The sequence below is a fragment of the Austrofundulus limnaeus genome, unplaced genomic scaffold (assembly GCF_001266775.1).
Source record: "Austrofundulus limnaeus strain Quisiro unplaced genomic scaffold, Austrofundulus_limnaeus-1.0 Scaffold66, whole genome shotgun sequence".
In the NCBI taxonomy this organism is placed as follows: Eukaryota; Metazoa; Chordata; class Actinopteri; order Cyprinodontiformes; family Rivulidae; genus Austrofundulus; species Austrofundulus limnaeus.
The window spans coordinates 309,107-329,029 of NW_013952468.1; the positions used below are offsets into that span (position 1 = coordinate 309,107).

Sequence of the window (19,923 nt, forward strand, 5' to 3'; positions counted from 1 at the left end):
TATATATTACTGTTTAAATTTAGGCATGCAGTTTTAAATTTTTTTTATCTACTTGTCCAGGTGGTGATTTATCCTGAGATAATATTGCTGCAACAGCACCATAAACTGTGGTGTTCTGAGGACACCTGATAAGGTTGGCACGTAGAGCTGAGAAATACTCTAAGCTTTACGAAGTTTCTGTTCATGATGACAGGCAGTCTCACCTCGTGGGAACAAAACAAACCTCACTGTTGTAGCTGGCAGTTATGTAGAAATACAGTATTTGCTACCATCTGTGATTGCAGCATTAAGWAGTGAACAGCTGTTTTAGTCTGTCAACACGTTTTATAGTGTTGCAAAGTTATAAATATATACACTATAGATATAGCCCATTTAAAAAGTGTTGTACAAGCTGGTTAAGAATAATTTAATATGAAATTAGCATGAAAAACCTACAGGTTAATAAATAAAACAGGCTCAAAACAAACTAAAACAAGGAAACAAAACAAAAACTGCTCAACTCTCTGAAATGCAATGAAAATAAAAGAAAGTGGAGGAGTTGTTAATGCTTTTACTCGGTGGTGCACTGAACAAATTTAACACTTCTGCTGCCGTTTGGTCAAAATGACTCCCACAAGTTTTAAAACTGAGGTCGTTTTGACCCGATGGCAGCAGCAGAACATGCTGATTGTCTGAACTAACAGGACTTTGAAGTCATATGATTTAAACATGATTTAAAGCAGGGCTTCTCAAACCTTTTGGGTCTGGGGACCCCTTACAAGGGTGAAAAAAATTCCAGGGACCCCCTCATAAACCCCATGCAGTTTTGAAAGATAATTTATTGTCATTTCAACCCCTAAAGGCCATGGGAATATATATATATTTTTATTAAGTTTATTATTCTGGTTCTAATAGGTCATTGTTCTCCATGCATTTTTAAAAATTAAAAACCAAATCAACAAATTTAGTGACATTTTTGAGGACCCCCAASATACCTCTCACAGACCCCTGGGGGACCTGGGACCCCAGTTTGAGAACCTCTGATTTTAGAGTCAATCTCCAATAAAACCAAGTTGAGGATTAAAGGGTTTTAGTTCTGTTCGTTGCCAGCTTCGACATAAYGAGCTAATTTGTCGATCAGTTGATGAAAAGGCAAACTGGAAGCACGAGCCTACATTAAAGAGAGCGATAAAACAGACACGTCTCTGTCTCTTGTCTTTGTTGTGGCTTCCTGCCCTCTGCCTCGCCTCTGGCTCAGAGCCAGGAAGAGATTATGTTGCTCGCTTGATGTTACAAACTATCTGACATATAACACAAGTTCAGCTCGAGTTCAAGACAAAGCATCAATTCTATTTTCTGTCCTTATTTATTTATTTTTTTGTTGTTGCTGAGAATATTTTCCACATAAGGTCTGCGACACTTGTGACGCACAGAAGATGTGTTTGTTGGCTTCATCGCTCGAGAGCATGTTTAATGTCAAATCTATATGATGACAGAAAAGACAAAGGATTTGCTTCATAAAGCCTGGAAACAGAAGGGAGACAGCTGGACATCACTTTAACACCAAACTGGCAGGAAGAATATACAACAATGATGACTAAAATTTAAAAAACTTTTTAATTTGTAAGAATTTTGTAAGTACTGGCATGCAGAACATGAATAATACAGTGTTTAAAATATAATTGCCTGTAATTTATTGCGGTCCAAATAATTATTTGGAATATTAGAATAGAATAGAATAGAATAGAATAGAATAGAATAGAATAGAATAGAATAGAATAGAATAGAATAGAATAGAATAGAATAGAATAGAATAGAATAGAATAGAATAGAATAGAATAGAATAGAAACAGACTTTATTGTCCCGTGCAGGGAAATTCAGGCTCAGCTATACTTAACACAAAACGTAAGGAAATTTGTATTTAGTAGTTTTTTTCTTTCTTGTATCAACGCTTCTTGAAACTCAAAACAAGAGTCCATAACAGCAGAATAAGTTGTTTGGCAGAGATTTGGCAAAGTTTTTATGTGTGCAACCCACAAATGCATGTTCCTTACAAATGTGGCCTTATTTAAAAGAGAATTTAATCAGCTTTCCAACAACATSAGACTTTTTTTTTTCCAAGAAGCATTGTTACAACAAAGAAATAGTCCACCAAACACAAACTGCACTTTCTGCACTGTTTATGTAATAAACCATGGCTGAGTTGTTGGTAGCAACATGAACCCGTCTTTTGGAGCACTCCTGCTCATTCCCGCAGATATGCTCTGTGACCAGGCTGGAGTTAATAATCCTCTTCCAGCTGCTTCATTATTACAGGTCTTCTTCTCATTTACAGCACATACATGTATTTTTGTCTCATGTTTACTGACTCTTGTTCCTGCACCTCTCCAGGTTCTCTTCTTTCACTTCATCTGCAAACATAATCCATGGTCTGACCTCATCTGTCAGCCGGTTCATCAGTGTTACAAACAAGCAAGATCGTGGAGCGGATCCTTAATCCTGCTACCCCCAACTTGAACCCGACTGTCACATCTCGGCTCAGTCTCACTCTCATTGTTTATACAGTTTTTGCACTTTAAGCCAATAAACAACACATTCCTCTGCATTTTAAGCATATTTTACTGATTTTATGAAATATAATTGAGGAAAAATATAACTGTAAAGATCATTTCAGGAGAGAATCTTAGATTTGGAAGTCGAGTTGGTGAGGACCTTCAAACCTGAGCTAGAATTAGGATTTTGCTTCAACTTCTGAGTTCAAATGAAAAGCATTTTGTTTAAAACTAGTGCTGTGAAATTAATCGAGTTAACTCTGATTAATTTTAGTGCTGGACATAGATTAAAAATTTTAATCGCTATTAAAATTTACAATCACTTTACTCTGGCTGAATACTGTATGTAGGTTTGGATATTGCAATGCCCTCAGTGCATGCCAGGTCATGTTTGCAAATGAGAAGTGGTTCTAAAACAGTTTACCTGGATAAATAAAGGTTAAATAAAATAAAATAAAATAAAAACTCCATGTGTAATACATTATGTACAGTTTTTTTCTTTTTTGTCTTCTTATGGCTTGTTTTATTTATTTATTTATTTTTTTTTATGTTTTGCTGACAACTGTGACCTTAGTATAAATCTTTCATTCCTCATGTAGTACTCATTTGGAATGAAAATCCTTAAATTCTTGATTTAACCTCATTATTCTGCACAAAATTTAATTGACTCAAATATGTTTGGAGCATTTTTAGGTCCTGTTTTATATTCAAAAAATCATGTTTAAGCATCAATTTTGTTTTCTAAATAAAAACATTAAAAAAATTAATAACTCAAGTAATTTATTTTAGCAATATGCAATAGAAATGTATATTAAATTTAAGATTAATCCTGATTAATTCACAGCTACATTGTGATTAATCAGATTAAAAATATTAATCAATTGACTGCCCTATTTAAAACATATCTTCTTGTTTTAAACATATTGCCAGATTTAATGAGAGTTTGACCACGTTTATTTAAATGTCCTGCAGTTTTCACTGAGGAATTTTACTCAAAAACACATTAATCCTTCATATCAGTGAAGCTGAGAGTTAGTCCTGACTGYAGCCGTTAAACTTGAGGTTAACAACTTCCACATCAGCAGGAATGTTGATGTCAGTGGGTCACAAAGGTCACCGAGCAGCCGGAGAAAGAAAAAAGTGCTCTTCACTTGGATGGAGGGCTCTGTTCTGGAGCAGCGTTGGGTTGACTCACGCTGAGAGGAATGCAGAGCCTCTTTGCTAAAGTTATCCACCGGACGGCATCAGACCTCCATGTGAAAGTTTGCAAACTGGGCTCGGACTTCAGAGTGGAGCTGAGAAGTTAGTGGAGCAGGACCAAATAAACGAAAAGGGCTTTCAGGCCTTGCCAAGCTTGAAGTGAGTTTTCATCACTTTCCTTGTTGGTCCTCAGAGTGTCTTCAAAGGTTGTTAAAGTATCTGCTTCAACCACAGCACATGGCTCTGACTTACTGGGGGGAGTCCAACAGGTAGGACTGGTTTAAAACAAACACACCCAAAACACCAACCGAGCAAAAACAAACATTAATGCAAGGCTTCGAGGCAGCAGTTTCAGTGTTCTACAAACAATAGATCCTACTATTTAGGTGTAAACTTAGGCAAAGAATAGTTTTGATCCCAGAGTGTTTTCTTCAAACCAGTTTGACGTTTTTAAAACTCCCTGTGATCCGAGTGAACACTCTGATTGGAGAAATAAAAGCCTAAATGTTTTGTGTAGTTAAAGCATTTCTTTATATATATACTGTAATATACAGTATATACATATAAATAATTTTCAAAACCTTTTCAAGACACGAAAAGGCTTAAAGTTAAAACTAAACCTTTTCTGATCAGAACTCCTTGAGGGGCAGAGTGAGTCAGCTTTTCCTCTCTGACTGTAAACACATGGGATGACTGCTTTTCCAAACAGAGTTCCTTAGACCCACAATAAACTCTAACAAAAGCTCATTCATTGCACCAGTTACATAAAAACCTGACATTTTAATAAACTCCACCTTCTGCAAATTACAGTGCTGGATGAAGGGGGCAGACCGCTTTTTTCTTAGGGATATTTATATTAAACATATGTGACTACTAATTAAATAAAAACAAAAATGACATTTTCTTGTTTTGTAGAATGAACCGAAGGTTGCAGCTTACTGCCACCTGGTGCTGGTTCTTTGAGACAAACTGTTTACGCCTCAGATTAGACTCATATTTGAACCAGATTCAAGCCCACAGAGAAGCAGATGTTGCTCCTTGTGTCAGTCGTTTATCACAGCTGTAGCTTTTTTTAATAAACTGCAGAGAGCTGCTACAAGTAGCATGCATCATCAGCACATTTCCTCAGCATCTAAACGTTAACAGAAAACTTTATTATTGCAGCTACTTGGAGATAACGTTCATAGATGATGGATGGTAATTTCAAGAATAAAACTTTTACCTGCAAAAGCTTGGGAGTGACTGAGATGTTTTTTTTAATCTAAGCACCTCACAAACTCAGTAAATGATAAAATTGAGGAAAAGAAACGTTTCAAAGCAGTGCAGAGCTACACTTGGAAGCTTTTTCATGTTCAAAGTTCCTAATTAGTTTAGTATGCTCATACTATAATAGCATCCTGCTGTCCAACAGTGCCATCTAGTGGACAAGAGTAGAAACATCCTACAACATAAAAAGGTTTAAAGTTCTGTTCAGATGTAATTTATTCTGAAATATTAACCCTAATATAAAATTACTGGCACCTCCAGATAATTTTTAATACGGTGGCCGTGCTATGTTCTGATCTTAATAATCTCATTAGACATTTCATGAGGAACGAAGTGTTTTAATCCTGTTTCAAGAGTAAAAAAATTAGCTTAGCATTTTTTAATGTGGACCTAAAGTAAAATGTTAGAAGGCCACAAGTTATGAACCTGTAAATGAGAATGACTTGCTCCCATCACCTTAAATTAAAAAAAAAATACCTCTCTTATTTACTCCTCAGTGATTTAAAACCAAACTTTACTTACAGAAGACACAAAAAAACCAAATTATTGCTATCACTTTAATTTTATAGGGGAACCACAAGTACTTTAAAAGAAGGTTATACAGTGCTGTACATTAGGGAGCAGTACTGACTGATTTGATAGTCAAACCCTCTCCCGTTAAATACTATTCATTTAAATGTTCTATAATCTTATAATGATACAGTGATACAATAAAAGCTTGTAACTGGTCCTGCAGCTTTACTGATATGTCGATGTCGGGACTGTTATTTTCTTGTATTTTTTTTTCCAAAAAAGGAAAATTAAATTTATGATCCAAAACCATACGACAGGCAGAAACTGCCAGGCTGAAATCCTGTAGAACTCCCAATTCACTCACACAATAGAGAGAAAGAGAGACAGAAAAAGGAGAAGGAGAAAAAGATACAATTTTTTTTGTTTAATGTTCTGAAGGCTGGTCCGTGATGGAAATGGCCATCGATTCTCAGTGAGGTCCAAAGATGCACAAGGGATGTTTTTGCACTTTCTGCAACCTCGGCTCTCACTCTACCCACCCATCGACCCGCTGCCAGGCTCACTTCCATAGCTGCGTGCTCAGAGTCTGGCCAGATCCAGCCGAGGCCCACCCGCCCATGGCTGTTGGGGGCTGACCGAAGGCCATCTGACCTCCTGCACCGTTCAGAGTCAATCCTGACATCTGCTGGTTCACCTGAGGATAAAGCAGCAACACACTTACAAATCCTAATGCTTTACTGAGAAAATAATTATATATATATATTTTTTACTAAAACCATGTCAGAAACTAATTATTGAAGTTTCATCTTTAGATTTGCTGATACTTTGTTCTTTACAGTGGCTCAAGCTTTTATATGGTTTTCAGCAGATTCAGCTACTTTGTTTACATTGAGTGCCTGCCCACATTTCAGATGTGCATGTTTATAAACCTGGAAAACTACCCGGGTAAAATCTTTCAAACTATGACGGGATTTCAGATAAACTTTTGCATGTTTTTACAGCTTGCAACAAATTTTTAAGAATGACACAGTTTACTTGTGATTTCTGCAAGTAAATTAAATTGTTTTATGAACTGTGTTAGTTTGTAGTTTGGTTTTAGTGAGATCTAAATAAACATTTTCTAAACATGAATGTAATCATTTAACAAACTGGCTTTTCACCATATCATAATCTGTTAAATCATATTTGATTAAATCAACCTGCCCAGGGACTGCAGGTGGAACCTGGTACCACGCACCTCTCCTTTTAAAAGGTTAATGAAATGTTGTTCATCGTCTCTGTGTAAATAAATAAACAAATCATTGTTTTTAGCATCATTTGTGTTTAAAGATACAGAATTCAACACTCACAGGAATCTTGAAAAAAACCACGAGAAGATTAAACACCCAGCTCTAATTCTAATATGAAGTTTGTGCTGCCATCTAGTGGGTGCAGGAGGTAATGCATTATAGTGAACGTAGCTACTGCAACTACATGTGTGACAAATGACACCCCTCAGGAGAGTCACTGACAGTAACACAACACAAAACAACTAGGGTTGGGCAATATTGGCAAAAAAATTAATCACGATTAATTGTGGTATTTAGCCGATAACAATTAATTTGACGATTAATCCCCTGGAGTGCCTGGACGACACTGCATGCCCTAGTCAAATGACCAATTTAGTAGGAAAGATTTGCTCTTTGTAAAAATCTGTTCCAAATTGTGTCAAAATTACAGACTTCAGGGTGTACATCAATTTTTAAATTGTGTTGATAGATAAATTCAGAACTTCCTCTTTTTAACGTTGGTCATATTTGAAGCGGAGAAGAGCACCGAGCAGACTGATGGTGGCATTAATCGTCAAGTGCCAAAAAGTAATCGATTAATGTTTTTCTGACGATTAATTGCACACGATACGATGATGCCCAACCCTAAAAACAACACAACACTAACAGTGGAAACTGTAAAATGGAGCTGCTTAGGAAACATTTTAAAATGGCTCGAGTGGTCTCCGTACCTGACCCATGTTCCACTGGGCCTGCTGCCCCGGCTGGATGGCGTACATGCCCTGAGCCGGCACCATGCCCGCAGGCATCGGAGCCCCCTGTGGTCCCATCATCCTGGGGGTCATGCCCATCATGCCGGCGGGTGGCCCGTTCCCCATGAAGCCGTTCGGCATCGTCATCCCAACCATCATGCCCGGTGTGGGTCCCATCATGGCCGCCCCGCTCTGAGCCATCATGGCACCCATGACGGTGGTGGGGGGCACGGCTGTGCCCATCCCAGGGAAAGCCTGGTAGCCGGCAGGAGCCTGGACAGGAAACTGCATCTGAGAGGGGCCCATGAACATGCCAGCTGAGGAGAAACAAACATGGAGTTTAAAAAGTTAGTCAAATATAGTCAGGAAAGATTGATGTAAAGAAACTGTCAATCATAAGAAAGCTGTGTTAGCATGTGTCACATGTGTTTTGTTAGATAAATTAATGGTTTGATCTTCTGGTACTAGGACAGTCAGTGTGTGCTGTGATGTCACTGATGTTACCTGTTTGTATGAATTCATGCAGAACTGAGAGTTAATCTGTGTTTTTACAGATAATGAAATCACTTGTGAATAGAGAACTTCAATCCCCAAAAAACATTCAAGGACTTTCGAGGACAAGTGTATTTTTTTGGCTGTTTTTAGAAACTTTCCAGGTCCTTGAAATCCTATCTTTAATTCACAAACTTTCAAGGATTTCAAGGACTTGGGGGAACCCTGCAAAATAAATAAATAAAAATATAATAATAAAAATAAATACATGCCGACTTATGATTTTTTTTGTTTCATGATGTCTATTGTTAAGCTTTAAACACAAAAACAACAAAAGATGACACTTTAATTTGCTTGTTTGCAAAAATATATATTTTGGCCTCCTTTATTAACTTTAAATATATCTTTTTGTTCTGTTAGACACTGTTCAAAACAAAAAGTACTATGTCAGTCGTAGTACTTCAGTTTCTATGAAGAATTAAATCTCCTCACCAGCGGGGGCTTGTTGAGGCATGCTGTTGGTTCCATACAGAGACAGGATGGAGTCCTTGGACAGAGGCTTCTTGGCTGCGTCCTCGGTTTTAGTGGTGCTACCGCTTTCACCGAACAGGTCGAGGTCGCCCTGTCCTGACCCTGAGCTGGCTCCGTTTCCTCCTGCAGCCGCTCCTGCAGCAGCTGGAGGTTGTGTCGGAGTACTGGCCGAGTCGCTGGAGCTCACCTGGAGAGAGGAATTTTTTTTTTAAAAAGTCCTAAAGATCCTAAACCTTTGGAACAGCGAGGAAATTCCTTTATTAATGCTTTAAAACATTTGACACGAGGTGTCAACATTTCAGTTTGTACCTCTTGAGTGTTCACATCTGAAACCGCAACAAATATGCAGGATATCATCTTTTGTGGAAATCAAAGCAAAGGAGAACAGAAAATGTGTTTCTGCTTACTTTTTATTGGAGCTGAGAGTTTTACTGTCTGTGTGACAGCTTTGTTGTCTCTTCATGTTAATGGTTATCAGTTCTAATTAATGTCAGTTAGGAAACCACTGCGGTCTAGCCCAAATCTGCCTCGGTTTCGGGGGACTCCTCGCCTGGTTGTTACCTGAGAGAACTGAGCTGTGGATGTGGACGACGGGAGGGGGTTGGACACCATGGGGCCGAATATATCCAGGTCGTTGCTCTGGCTTGTGCTCGTGCTAGTGTTGTTGGTTGATGCGGCGGCTGGTGCGTCTGGAACGGACAAACTGGTTTTACGGGTGGAATACAGTCATATGGTAAATGAAACTTGATTTCAGTGTGATTCACTTGTTTCCTAATTCTGTCAACACTCCCTAAAACATGATATTAAAGTAGAGAGCTGTGGGAAAGTCTTTATATTCACTGGACTTTTATGTGATGCTTTAGAGATAAAGCAGGTCATCAGAAACCTCTAATACATGTAGGATAGTGGCTGTTGAGGATCAGGACTGGACATTCTCTGATATAAACTGAGTGATTCAACATTATCTATAGAAAACCTATAAATAAGAACCAAAATCTCTATTAAAATACAGAAACCACTTGGTTTTTCCCCCACATAAAGCTTCAAACTGCTCCATGTCCTCATTTTAGCTACTTCCCTGCGTATCATCTAACAGTTTCCTCTCACACTACAGACTGAGCTGCCACGAATGTCAAAATCGAAATACGTTTAGTTTTCTAACAAAACAAGAAGTGGTCCGATGTCGGCAGCTTTTGCACTTCCTCTTGCAGTCTCACAAAAAAAATAGTCATGCTTGGTGTAAAGCAGAGGCAAAATGTTTTGTTAGAGTTGAAAACAAACTCACTGCAGCTCTGAAACAGAGTGGAAGTGAAACTGCTCTAGTTAGATGCAAATAATGTGCTGACATCAGGTCTGTTGGGTAACGTGCGCTGACTGGCGACAAACTGTATTTAGAAGATGAAGCTTCCTCTCTAAACGACTGATCTATAGAGTTTGGAGAATCAGCTCAGAGACAAAATGAATCAGACCTGGATGGTGAAAGCATCTCAGACACAGAGCAAATAAAATCCTAATTCCATAAAGTGAGTGTGAATATCAAGATTTATGACATTCGAAGCACATGGCAGTGTAACTCAACAGCTTCGTTTACAACCTGCAATCTGTCAATAAGAACTTACAGTTTGACATCTTGTGTAACCCGATGTCATAAATAATGTTTAAGTTTGCACAGTTTCCACTCACCAAGGCCTAGTAGGTTCACAGAAGGTTCTGAAGACTTAGCAGGGCTGACTTTGGGGACTGGCTTGGACTCTTCGCTCTAAACATTTGAAAGCAGCGGAGCAGACTCAGGACACAGCAGAAAATAACTCGGTGTTTGTTTTATTAATGCAGGAACGAGCAAATGAGACTTACCTTGGTGTAAGAGGACACCTTGCTCGCTCTGTCCGGCTCCCTGTCTTCTTTTCTGTCTTTCGGCTGACAGAACAAATAAAAAACAGGTTAAACACCTGTTTCATTTTTTTTATTTCACATAATAGTCTGGATCGATACGTACACTGCTCCCATTGATCGCATTCTTGTTGTAATATTTCTTCTTCTCGTATTTATCCCTGATGAAATATTCAACTGCTCTGATGGCAGAGTTAAGAGGCAACACAAGCGATGTGTTCAAAGAATGACATTAAACGTGTGATGCTGCGACGTTCGTGAGAGCAAAGGATACTGGTCCGTTTGAGGTCTTCTGAAGCTGTCTGGAAGATTGGCCTCGTAAAGCCGCCTGGCCCTTGTGTTACCCATGTCCTGTATACTCTGTAAGCAGATTTGAAACAACACATTGAACTGCTGGTTAACTACATGGTGATTAGTTTGCTTATTGTAGTTTCGACCTTATCAAAGAGCGGCAGAGAGACTACCAGTTCAAACGAAACGAAATACAGATAAAACCTGGATCCAGATCTGAGAGCAGAGCTGAACCTCGAACAACCTCGGTGACGTAAACTGGGTACATTTAAAGGCACAGTGTGTAGGATTTTGTCAATTCTTTTAGCCGAAATTGAGATAATCACTAATGACAATAATAAAAAACATGTCTAATCATTGCAGACAAAGACCTTGTTTTATTATTTTTTACCTTTATAAAAAGCTGTTTATATCTCCATGGTCGCGGGTYGCCACACAGGCAGCTGCCATCTTGCACCGCCATCTTGTCTACGAAGGCTCATGAAGGACAAACTGCGGTGGCGGCGTCAAAACCGATTTTAGTTGTAATACTATAAATGTAATATTTGTTGTCTGTCATTGTAGCTGGGATAATTTTACTTATTAAAGCTCATAATCTTACCACTTGAAACATCACTAGCCCTGAAGCTGCTGGTAGACATCGCGGTTGGAATTATCAAAGGTTTTTGACACCTGAGAGACACCGTAGCAACTCCTTTGTGTTTGGAAGCGGGCGGTGGGGGTGGGGGGAGGACCAGGGAGGATGGTTCAACCACTCAACCACTAGATGTCGCAGAAAACAACAAATCCTACACATTGTGCCTTTAAGGAAGTTTTAAAAACAGAATCTGAGGGTGCTACACTTCTCAACCTGTGATGTGATAACAGTGCAACGACAATATGACTTGTGATAAATGAACAAATATGTAGTGTTGATGTCTTCCTGCTCTGGGTTCAGAGCAAAAAACAAAAATAATAATTTCCATTCCAGCATGATTTTTTTTTAAATATGGAGAGATCCATCCAATTGGCCAAATACACGAAGGGCTCCATTTGATATGCAGATTGAACAGGCTGTTATCGTGTTGACGATAAATTTCCGATACATTGTACAGCCCCAGTAAAAAACATAAATCAGTCAAAGATTATTAACTTTTGCAAAAGTACAATTTCATGTTTTCACAAAAACATAAACAGTTTGACTTTACTGCTGCATCACCTCTGGTACAGAGGACAGCAAATACTGTAGTAATAAAACTTATTTTTTTTCATTACTTAGTGTTTATATAGGGCTGCTTATTAGGAAAACATATGATTACAATATTATTACAGAATATTGCAACGATGATATTGTCTGTGATATCCCACCGAGTCTGTCATTGCAATGTTCACAACACTCCTTGTGCTGGCTGTAGGCATTTAAAAGAGCAAAAGAGAGATTTCATTGCCAAATTTGTCATTTTTGCATGAAGTTTGTGTCTGTGAATGATTTTTTAAATCCTTTGCAATATTGTACACACTGACATCAATATATCCTACGCAGACCTGGTGTAATGTATTGGTTAGAGCTGTCATCTCTCAGTGAGAAGGTCACAGGATTGCCTCATGGCCTGGGGCCTTGCAAGGTGGAGTTTGCATGTTTTGCCTGTGCATGCAAGTGTTTTCTTGCATTTCCCTCTCATAGACCAAACATGCATGTTAAGTTAATCTGTAGCTCTAAATCATCCCTAGCTGTCAGTGTTTAAAGGCTCTTTGTGTCATTTGTCTCCATGTGTCCCTGTGATGGACCTGAAACCTGTCCGGGCGGTACCCCGCCTCTTGCACAGTGACTGCTGGAGATGGGCACCAGCTTCCCGCGAAAGGGAAAGCAGGTAAAGAAAATGGATGGATTGATGAGCAGCCCTAGTTTAAGACTTTATTAGCTCTTATTTCAGAAGTTTTTAAATGGTTGTAACAAAAACATGCAACGTCATGCTTGACACTAAATGACGCTATGCGGCTCTGTAATCATAGTAAATCAGCCTCCTTTCACAGCTACTCAAGTTACTTTTACCAAATCAGTTGTTTGACCAGGACAATGATTTTAAACAAAAATACAGTACTTGTGTTTATTTATTTATTTTTTATTACTTCTTGCAAATGAAAAGAGATGCCCATGTAAAGCAGAAGTGTAGCTGCTTAAGCTCAAACAAGACTAAGCAGGTTACATGTCACATAATTTAATTAAATTAGGAAACAATACCTGGATTTGTTCTGTGGTCCATTGGTCCAGGTTGACTGATTTCACTCTGGATATGTGTACACCCAGGTTCCTATGGATGCCTGCGCACCGGATGCAAATGAAAACTCCCAGATTCCAGGATGCCCATCTAGGACCTGTGTTGGATGATTATTAAAACCGTGAGATGTGCAACGCAGCGCAGCTACTCAACATTAAACAAGCCTGATCTTGCTTCGGCTTTAAGTGCCAAAGGGAAGCTCTGCATTCTTTCCAAATGCCCCGACATGAAAACAAGACTCGAGTTTCTTCGAAGGAACAATCGCTGTTTGTTAAAGCCGGGTACGGAGCAGCAGAGGGACAGCTTAGGTGGATTTACAGAAGTTAGCTCGCTAGTTAGCAACTTCGGAGGAAAGAACGGTCAGCTGACGAGCCTGAGCCATTTAGCTTAGACAAGCTATTCAGAGATAACTCGACATTTTTTTTACCCAATTGTCCGGTTCCGAATCWCACAAGTATTATTTTAGACGAGTACAAAAACCAGTTTGTGGTGTGGTGAGCGCCGCACCTTTCGCTTCGCAGTCGGCGCAGTACTTGTTGTCTTCCTCCCTCAGCATTTTGGACAGGATGGCCTGGTGCTGCTCGTTGAGTTTCTGGGCCTTTTCCCTCTCCGAGCGGGTCGTCATATTCACGGATTTTAGTGGAACTTCCTTAAATAAAAGAAAACTGTTTCAATCGGAGCGAGTCGAGAGATTTTTCTGATTTAATATCATAATCAGAGGTCTTCGAAAGCCTCCGACTGCRATATAAAAACACCCGGAACCGGAATTTGCGCTCCGCCCACAAGAGCAGCAGAGCTGACGCGCCGTACGCATAGGATTGGTCAAACGTCATGACGTCGTTTGACGCAACAATTTATTTTAAATATTACTTTTCAAAACTACCACATTTAGTCTCAAATCAATATTTTCCCTCCTTATATACAGATGTACTTTTTGGTTTTTACAATTTCTGCCCCTCTAAGAAAAAAAAAAGCTTTGTGTAATTAATTTATTATTAATTTTAGATGAATTTCATATTCATAAGTGCAAATTTTCTGCCAAGAAGCGTCTTTTTAATCTATTTTTGTCTGAACTGCTACATTATGTAGAAACCATTCGGACCTCAACTAATCCCAAAGCTGTAAAGACTGTTGAAGCCTTAAAATTATTTAACTGTACTTCCTGAACTACTCTCTGTTCATGCACTATGTTTTTCATTTGACATGTTTTCTTTTTGTTGTTTTTTTACCCCCTGGCATTATTTCATTTTCCTAGTTCTGTACATCGTATTGACATTTTTACACAAAAAATATTTAGCATTTTACTGACTTCTGGAAAGTTAATGAGCAGCCCCTGAGCATACATTTCTTTTTTACAAAGATAAAGTGAATTATTATTTTCAATGACATTTGTATTGCAGTTTCAATTTTGTGACACTGTTTTAAAAGACTGTAAAATACAATTTAAGTATGAATTTTATTTTAATCACTGCAACTCTGCACATACATCATTTATAAATTGATCAACACACACCTGTACATTACAAGCTTGTTAAAGACAAAAATGTGAATATAAACAGTGAATTGTAAACATATCTAGCAATTTCAGCTAATATACTATGGTAAGCTAAGAACTATAAAACTTAAAATTTAGACCCAATTAAGACAATTGAGGATCGATTTAAAATATGTTAGAGTGTATTCAAGGACATGACATTTTTAAGAAAACAAAATAATACAGGCAAACCCAATTAAAGTTTAAACAGAGCCTAAGTAAATATGTTGCAAAAAAACCAACATTTTAAGCACATATATAATTAAACTTATACACATTGAACAGTATAAAAAACACTTTTTAAAATTCAAACTTGAAACTAGACTGATTATAGTTAAAATAACAAACACTATAAATACAAAACACATAAAACACCTTATAGGCCTAAATAAACTAATGCTTTGTACAACTGTGACACACCCAGAAGCACAGTAAATCACTCATCTATGTACTTCTTCAGCACAGACACTCTTCATATCTGAAGACAGAATTAAAACTTCTGCCAGTCAGTGGTGTTTAAGAAGCTAAAAGGACAAGTGAATTAGAAAAAATTTTCCAGGCGGATCTTGAAGTTATTCTCCTGGTGTCTCACGGCGATCCCATGTCGGAGAAGCATCTCTACGTAGGGAGGCCAGAACGTGTGATCGATCGTTACRTACGGGTCGTGTGGTGTCTCCAGGGCTTTGTTCATGAGAACCTGCAGATGTCAAAGAGATGGAGAGCTTTAGGGATTTTCTGGAACTATGTTGGATGTGACAATGTTAATCTGCCTTCACGAAAAACCACATTTAAAGAACAATTAATTATACAATAATGGAAATGCAATGAATCAGTCTGCAGGTGTCTGTAAAACTCAACCAAAACTTTGATTTATGTATTTGTTTGCACTTCTTATATTTGCACCAATAAAGCTATCACTAATTAAACATCTACAAATGATCACCTTCCAAAGTCACCTAATTCAAAATGGCCGCTGCAGCTAACCGACAATGACAAACACAAAACGGGCTATACTTAAGTCAAATTTACAAAGACTGACAGTTAAACCACCTTTTGTTTAAATGAGCATTTACCAAAGCAGTGAGAAAGAACAGTGTTTGTAGACCTAATTTTTACACTTATGAAGTAAAACAAAAGTTTTGAATTCACGCAAAAATGTAAAGTCTTAGTAATTTTGGTTTAAATAACCGACAGATGATAGCTCAGTCTTTACAACAAAACTGCAGGGTGGACAAAGTACTCCAGCGGTGGTTAAAGGTGGAAAAAAATGCAGGTTTAATTAACAACATTAATAATGAGTCAGTTACTACTGAAGCAATTAATGCAATACACAAGATAATGCAACCTGCTGATGTAAAAAAAATATGCATGCAGTGTTATTAAGAAAATTAATTACATGTCAAACAGCGTGCCGTAAAAAAGTCATATTAGGCTTGTTTTCTTTAAAACGATTAAAATATGAGGATGCATCTTCAGTTCTACTGCTTACTTTCCCTTGAGATAAAGAAATTACAGAGCATCTCAGCACTAATTAAAGTAAATAAACATGTACACAATGTTTATAATAAAAGTGTTAAAATAACAAGAAGTAAAAACAACTGCATTTGAAGACTGAAACTCAGTTATGATTATTATTTTTTTTGCTATTTATTGAGGTCAAAAAGAGGTTTTATGCAAGAAAAACAGTTTTAACTAAATCTGTTATTGATTACAAGTGGAGATGTTGTTTTTATTGAAAAATGCTAAGGAATTATCTACAGACAGAACTCCTGAAGGTTAAACACAAAAATATTTACAGAGTCTGGATCAACCAGAGGTCAGAACAASGAGCAAAAATGCCTCGGCTAACCGTAAGAACTCACATCCTGTTCCCTGTTGAGACACTGGTTAATAACTTTGTAACTTCACCCAAGATCTTTAGAAAATGATTTATTCTTAGCTATTTAAATACTGCATATTTGTAACAACTCAGTGTGTTCTCACAGACTGTGCAGAATACAGTATATCTGTAAACACGAAAGCTGTTTGCTATGTTTTGTCAGCTGCAGCAGGCATCCTGAATTGAGTTGACTCCAAAAGTTAAGCATTTGTGGATCAGTTAAATACTTTCTGAGAGTTTATTACATAATGTTTGTGGTTCGTGAGCTAGACAAACAAATGCACAAAAGAATAGACAAAAACAAAGCTAAAAGCGAGAAAATAGTAGTGTTCCACAAGGAAAAATCAGATGTGAAGAACAAAATGGTATAAACTGTTAGGATGAAAAAAGATCAACACTTTTTACATTTATCCCAGATATCTGAGCAGTTGATTCTGTGCAAACCCACCTCCAGGATGTCACCCAGTGAAATAAGGTCCTCACTTATCTCCTGTTCAATGTTCTGAAAGCAAAATCAGACGTGTGGAAGGTGAACCACAGAACCACAGAGATCTACAGTATGTTGTAGAGCAAAGAGGTTTACTGCACCTTCTTCTTCTTGCTTGAACTGGTTTCGTTTTGAAGGAGAGGAACGTGGACCTCCAGAACGTCACCAAGAGTCTCCATCAGCTTCTCGTGGTAGGCCTTCATCTTCTGGATTTTTTCCTTCGTGTCCAGCAGAATGCTGGATACACATGTGATGTAAAAGATTTTTCTTTAAATAACCACAATTTATTTAAAGGTGTCAACAATCATTCAGTTCGACAGAACTGTATTATTTTCTAACACTTGTATGTATTTTGCAGCCATCTGCTATGAATTCTCTCTAAAAAATGAACCACTTTGGTTTTAAGTTTGAATGCTGACTCAGCATTGAACTATTGCTTCAAAAAAAATTTTTGTGTTTTGTTTTTATACATTTTTAGCCGTATAACTACTTCCGCATGCTTTTGTCCATCATATGTCAAAAAATGAGCTCATTCAGGAGATGGGGACTAAGATTTTTGTACCCACTCGTCGTTCAAGCTGTATTTTCACAATGAGCAGTGAATACACAGCTCTATTTTCGTATTATTTAAGTTCTTATTTTCTTTATCACACCCACCTGTGTCCTGAAAATTTCTCTTTTTCCATTTTAAGTCGTTCAAAGTGATTAGTTACAGCGACCAGCACCTTTTTCTTCTCCTCCAGCCATTTTTGTTCACTTTCAAACATCAGACAAAAACAAAGAGAATTAGATTTAGTCTTGGATAAAATATTTATGTGCTCTGAAGAAACAGAAAACATTATAAAAGGATGCAGAATAACAACAAAAAAAAAAAAAGAAAAAAATGTGTCTCACAGCTCTTTAGTCTCTTTCAGTTTGTCTCGTTTTGCTTCATAACAAGAAACAACCATTTCAAGTTCGGAGCACAGTTTGAGCATCTGCAGAGAACAAAGAGAGGAAATGATTTGAAGAAAAGCTGGGTTTGTTCTGAACTTTCTCATGGTTTGAATTGTACACACAAACATACTTCCTCTTTTCCAGCTTGAAGTAAAATTTCTGAATTACTTGGCAACACTGGGGGATGTAAACAAGAAAGGATCATAAATTTTAAACATGCCAAAGAGAAAATTGCACATCAGAATAGAAAATATCCTAACTCGTGAAAGCCAGAAAACAATAAATTCATAATTAAATAGTAATATGTGATGCAAAGTGTGGAACAGCATTGGCTTTGATTTGCAGTATTAATATTTCAGTGGTAAATATTTCAATGAAATTATATTGCAGCGACTTACAGCTCGGCTCCACTGACAGCCACTGCTTCAGTTCAGCTTCTGTTGCAATCAGCCCATTTACTGACTGAAGAGGAATATTCACAATTACAGAAAACACAACACATGTATAAACAATTATTAAGTTATTTAAATAGAAAAGTCAATTTTAGACAAAGTTCTCGCAAGGGAAGTATGAAGTTATACTTCTGGTGTACAAGCGCAATATAAATCTAAATAAATATATATACAGTACACTGCTCCAAAAAATAAAGGGAACACTTAAACAACGCACGCTAACTCCCGATCTTAATCAATGTAATATTCGCATTGAGTACTTTGTTCTGTACAGAGTTGAATGTGCTTCACAAAAGTTTGATTTACTTGGACTTAGCGTGTGTTGTTTAAGTGTTCCCTTTATTTGTTGGAGCAGTGTAATTTATTCAAAATATTTCTTTGTTTTCTTATCTGTTGTCTTTTAGACAAATGAACACACCAGCTTAAAACAATATAGATGTTTACCTTACGCAAAATATAAACAAATGATGTGGATTTTGCAAACTATATAAAAACAGTATCAAATCCTGGTCCTTGACAACCACCAACCTGCATGTTTTAGTTGTTTTGWTGCAGATTCAAGCTCTACTGTTCATCACTCATCTATTCACTCAGGTCAAACTGGAGAAACATCTAAAACCTGCAGGAGGACTGGAATTTGGCACAAGTGCAAAGAGAGAACACAGCTTATCTCACCTGTTCCTGGAGATTCTCAGAAAATTCAGGTTCACAAAGTATGATTTCATTCTGAAGCTGCAACACAGACACGCTATGTGGGTTATCCTGCAGCTCCTGGTTAAAGGAAGTCTCTGACTGATGGAGGAACGTGGATGTTTACCTTCTCCAGGTGAGTGAACTGCTCCTCGCAGAGCTCCAGCAGCTCGAGGTGAGCGGCCTCTGATAGCCCAGCTGCTGCTGCCTCTCCGGCTGCTCTCTCCTCCACCTCAGCACGGAGCTAACACACAACGAAACGTGTCGGCTTAATAACTTTTCACACACACACAACGAGACAAACACTCTTTAAACTCATCGTACTTTCTTTAAAACCTGAAAACAACAGTAACACATTTGTAAATACATATAAAACAATATAGATCCGTCATAACTCGAGTATTCTCACCATGTTTATGAAGCCACACTTTTTTAATGTCCACGAACAGCTTGTGAGGCTTCCTCCGTTTCAAAATACCGCCAACAATAATGACGTCATGAAGGCGACAGAAGAAGTGCTGAAGGGAGGGGCCAAAGCTGCGCAGAGCACAGCTGCGCAGCTTTCGCACAAATTCTTTAATTCTTAATGAAACAAAAGTCAGGGGAGTCTCAAAAACAATTATTTTCATAGGATGTGTCCGAGATTTTGAAATGATCAGCTTTTCTAAGTCTTTTAAAGTATATCTGATCGTTGTAATACATAGATTTTATACAGAACAGAACAAGAAAGTAAATATTGAAAAAGTAAACTAATGTATGAATTTTGTTTTGTTGACTTTTAATTTTGTTGTATTTTTTTTCTCTGTCTATAATATATGTTTGGCTCTGCTCCATTTCCACTGGGGAAAGAACAAGAAGAATAACTTGAAATATTGATGAAATCTATAGTAAACTGAAAAGAAAGCACTCAGCATGTTATTCTTAGTGTTAGCCTCAAAACTAACTGAGGGAG

The 19,923-nt window shown here is 37.7% G+C and overlaps 2 protein-coding genes across 4 annotated transcripts; both read right to left on the reverse strand.

The window, feature by feature from the left end:
• Nucleotides 1-5,541: 5,541 nt before the first annotated feature.
• Nucleotides 5,542-13,783, reverse strand: LOC106518784 (stromal membrane-associated protein 1). Its single transcript, XM_014010184.1, has 10 exons — nt 13,501-13,783; nt 12,957-13,090; nt 10,719-10,804; nt 10,551-10,626; nt 10,409-10,471; nt 10,238-10,313; nt 9,116-9,243; nt 8,516-8,741; nt 7,511-7,848; nt 5,542-6,205 (listed from the first exon to the last, which is right to left on the reverse strand). The coding sequence occupies exons 1-10, from the start codon at nt 13,616-13,618 to the stop codon at nt 6,071-6,073; spliced, it is 1,380 nt and encodes a 459-aa protein (XP_013865638.1). The 5' UTR covers nt 13,619-13,783; the 3' UTR covers nt 5,542-6,070.
• Nucleotides 13,784-14,430: 647 nt separating this feature from the next.
• Nucleotides 14,431-19,476, reverse strand: cenpk (centromere protein K). Of its 3 annotated transcripts, XM_014010185.1 has the most exons (10): nt 19,381-19,475; nt 19,099-19,215; nt 18,957-19,013; nt 18,228-18,291; nt 17,960-18,006; nt 17,788-17,870; nt 17,551-17,649; nt 16,995-17,130; nt 16,855-16,908; nt 14,431-15,224 (listed from the first exon to the last, which is right to left on the reverse strand). In XM_014010185.1, exons 1-10 carry the CDS (start codon nt 19,381-19,383, stop codon nt 15,069-15,071), a joined length of 816 nt encoding a protein of 271 aa, XP_013865639.1. In that variant the 5' UTR covers nt 19,384-19,475; the 3' UTR covers nt 14,431-15,068. The 3 variants fall into 3 exon arrangements, with proteins under 3 accessions (XP_013865639.1, XP_013865641.1, XP_013865642.1); XM_014010187.1 differs by lacking the exon at nt 16,855-16,908 and having other exon boundaries at nt 19,381-19,476; XM_014010188.1 differs by lacking the exons at nt 18,957-19,013; nt 19,381-19,475 and adding an exon at nt 18,810-18,911 and having other exon boundaries at nt 19,099-19,191.
• Nucleotides 19,477-19,923: the final 447 nt, after the last annotated feature.

What these genes read in the sequence shown, in the direction of transcription:
- LOC106518784 (XM_014010184.1), bottom strand. Translation starts at nt 13,618, where the DNA reads ATGACGACCCGCTCGGAGAGGGAAAAGGCCCAGAAACTCAACGAGCAG. An exon ending in TGTGAACCTACTAGGCCTTG is followed by an intron (nt 9,244 to 10,237) that starts GTGAGTGGAAAC and finishes TGTCCGTTCCAG; the next exon opens with ACGCACCAGCCGCCGCATCA. An exon ending in GCCTCAACAAGCCCCCGCTG is followed by an intron (nt 7,849 to 8,515) that starts GTGAGGAGATTT and finishes GTTTCTCCTCAG; the next exon opens with CTGGCATGTTCATGGGCCCC.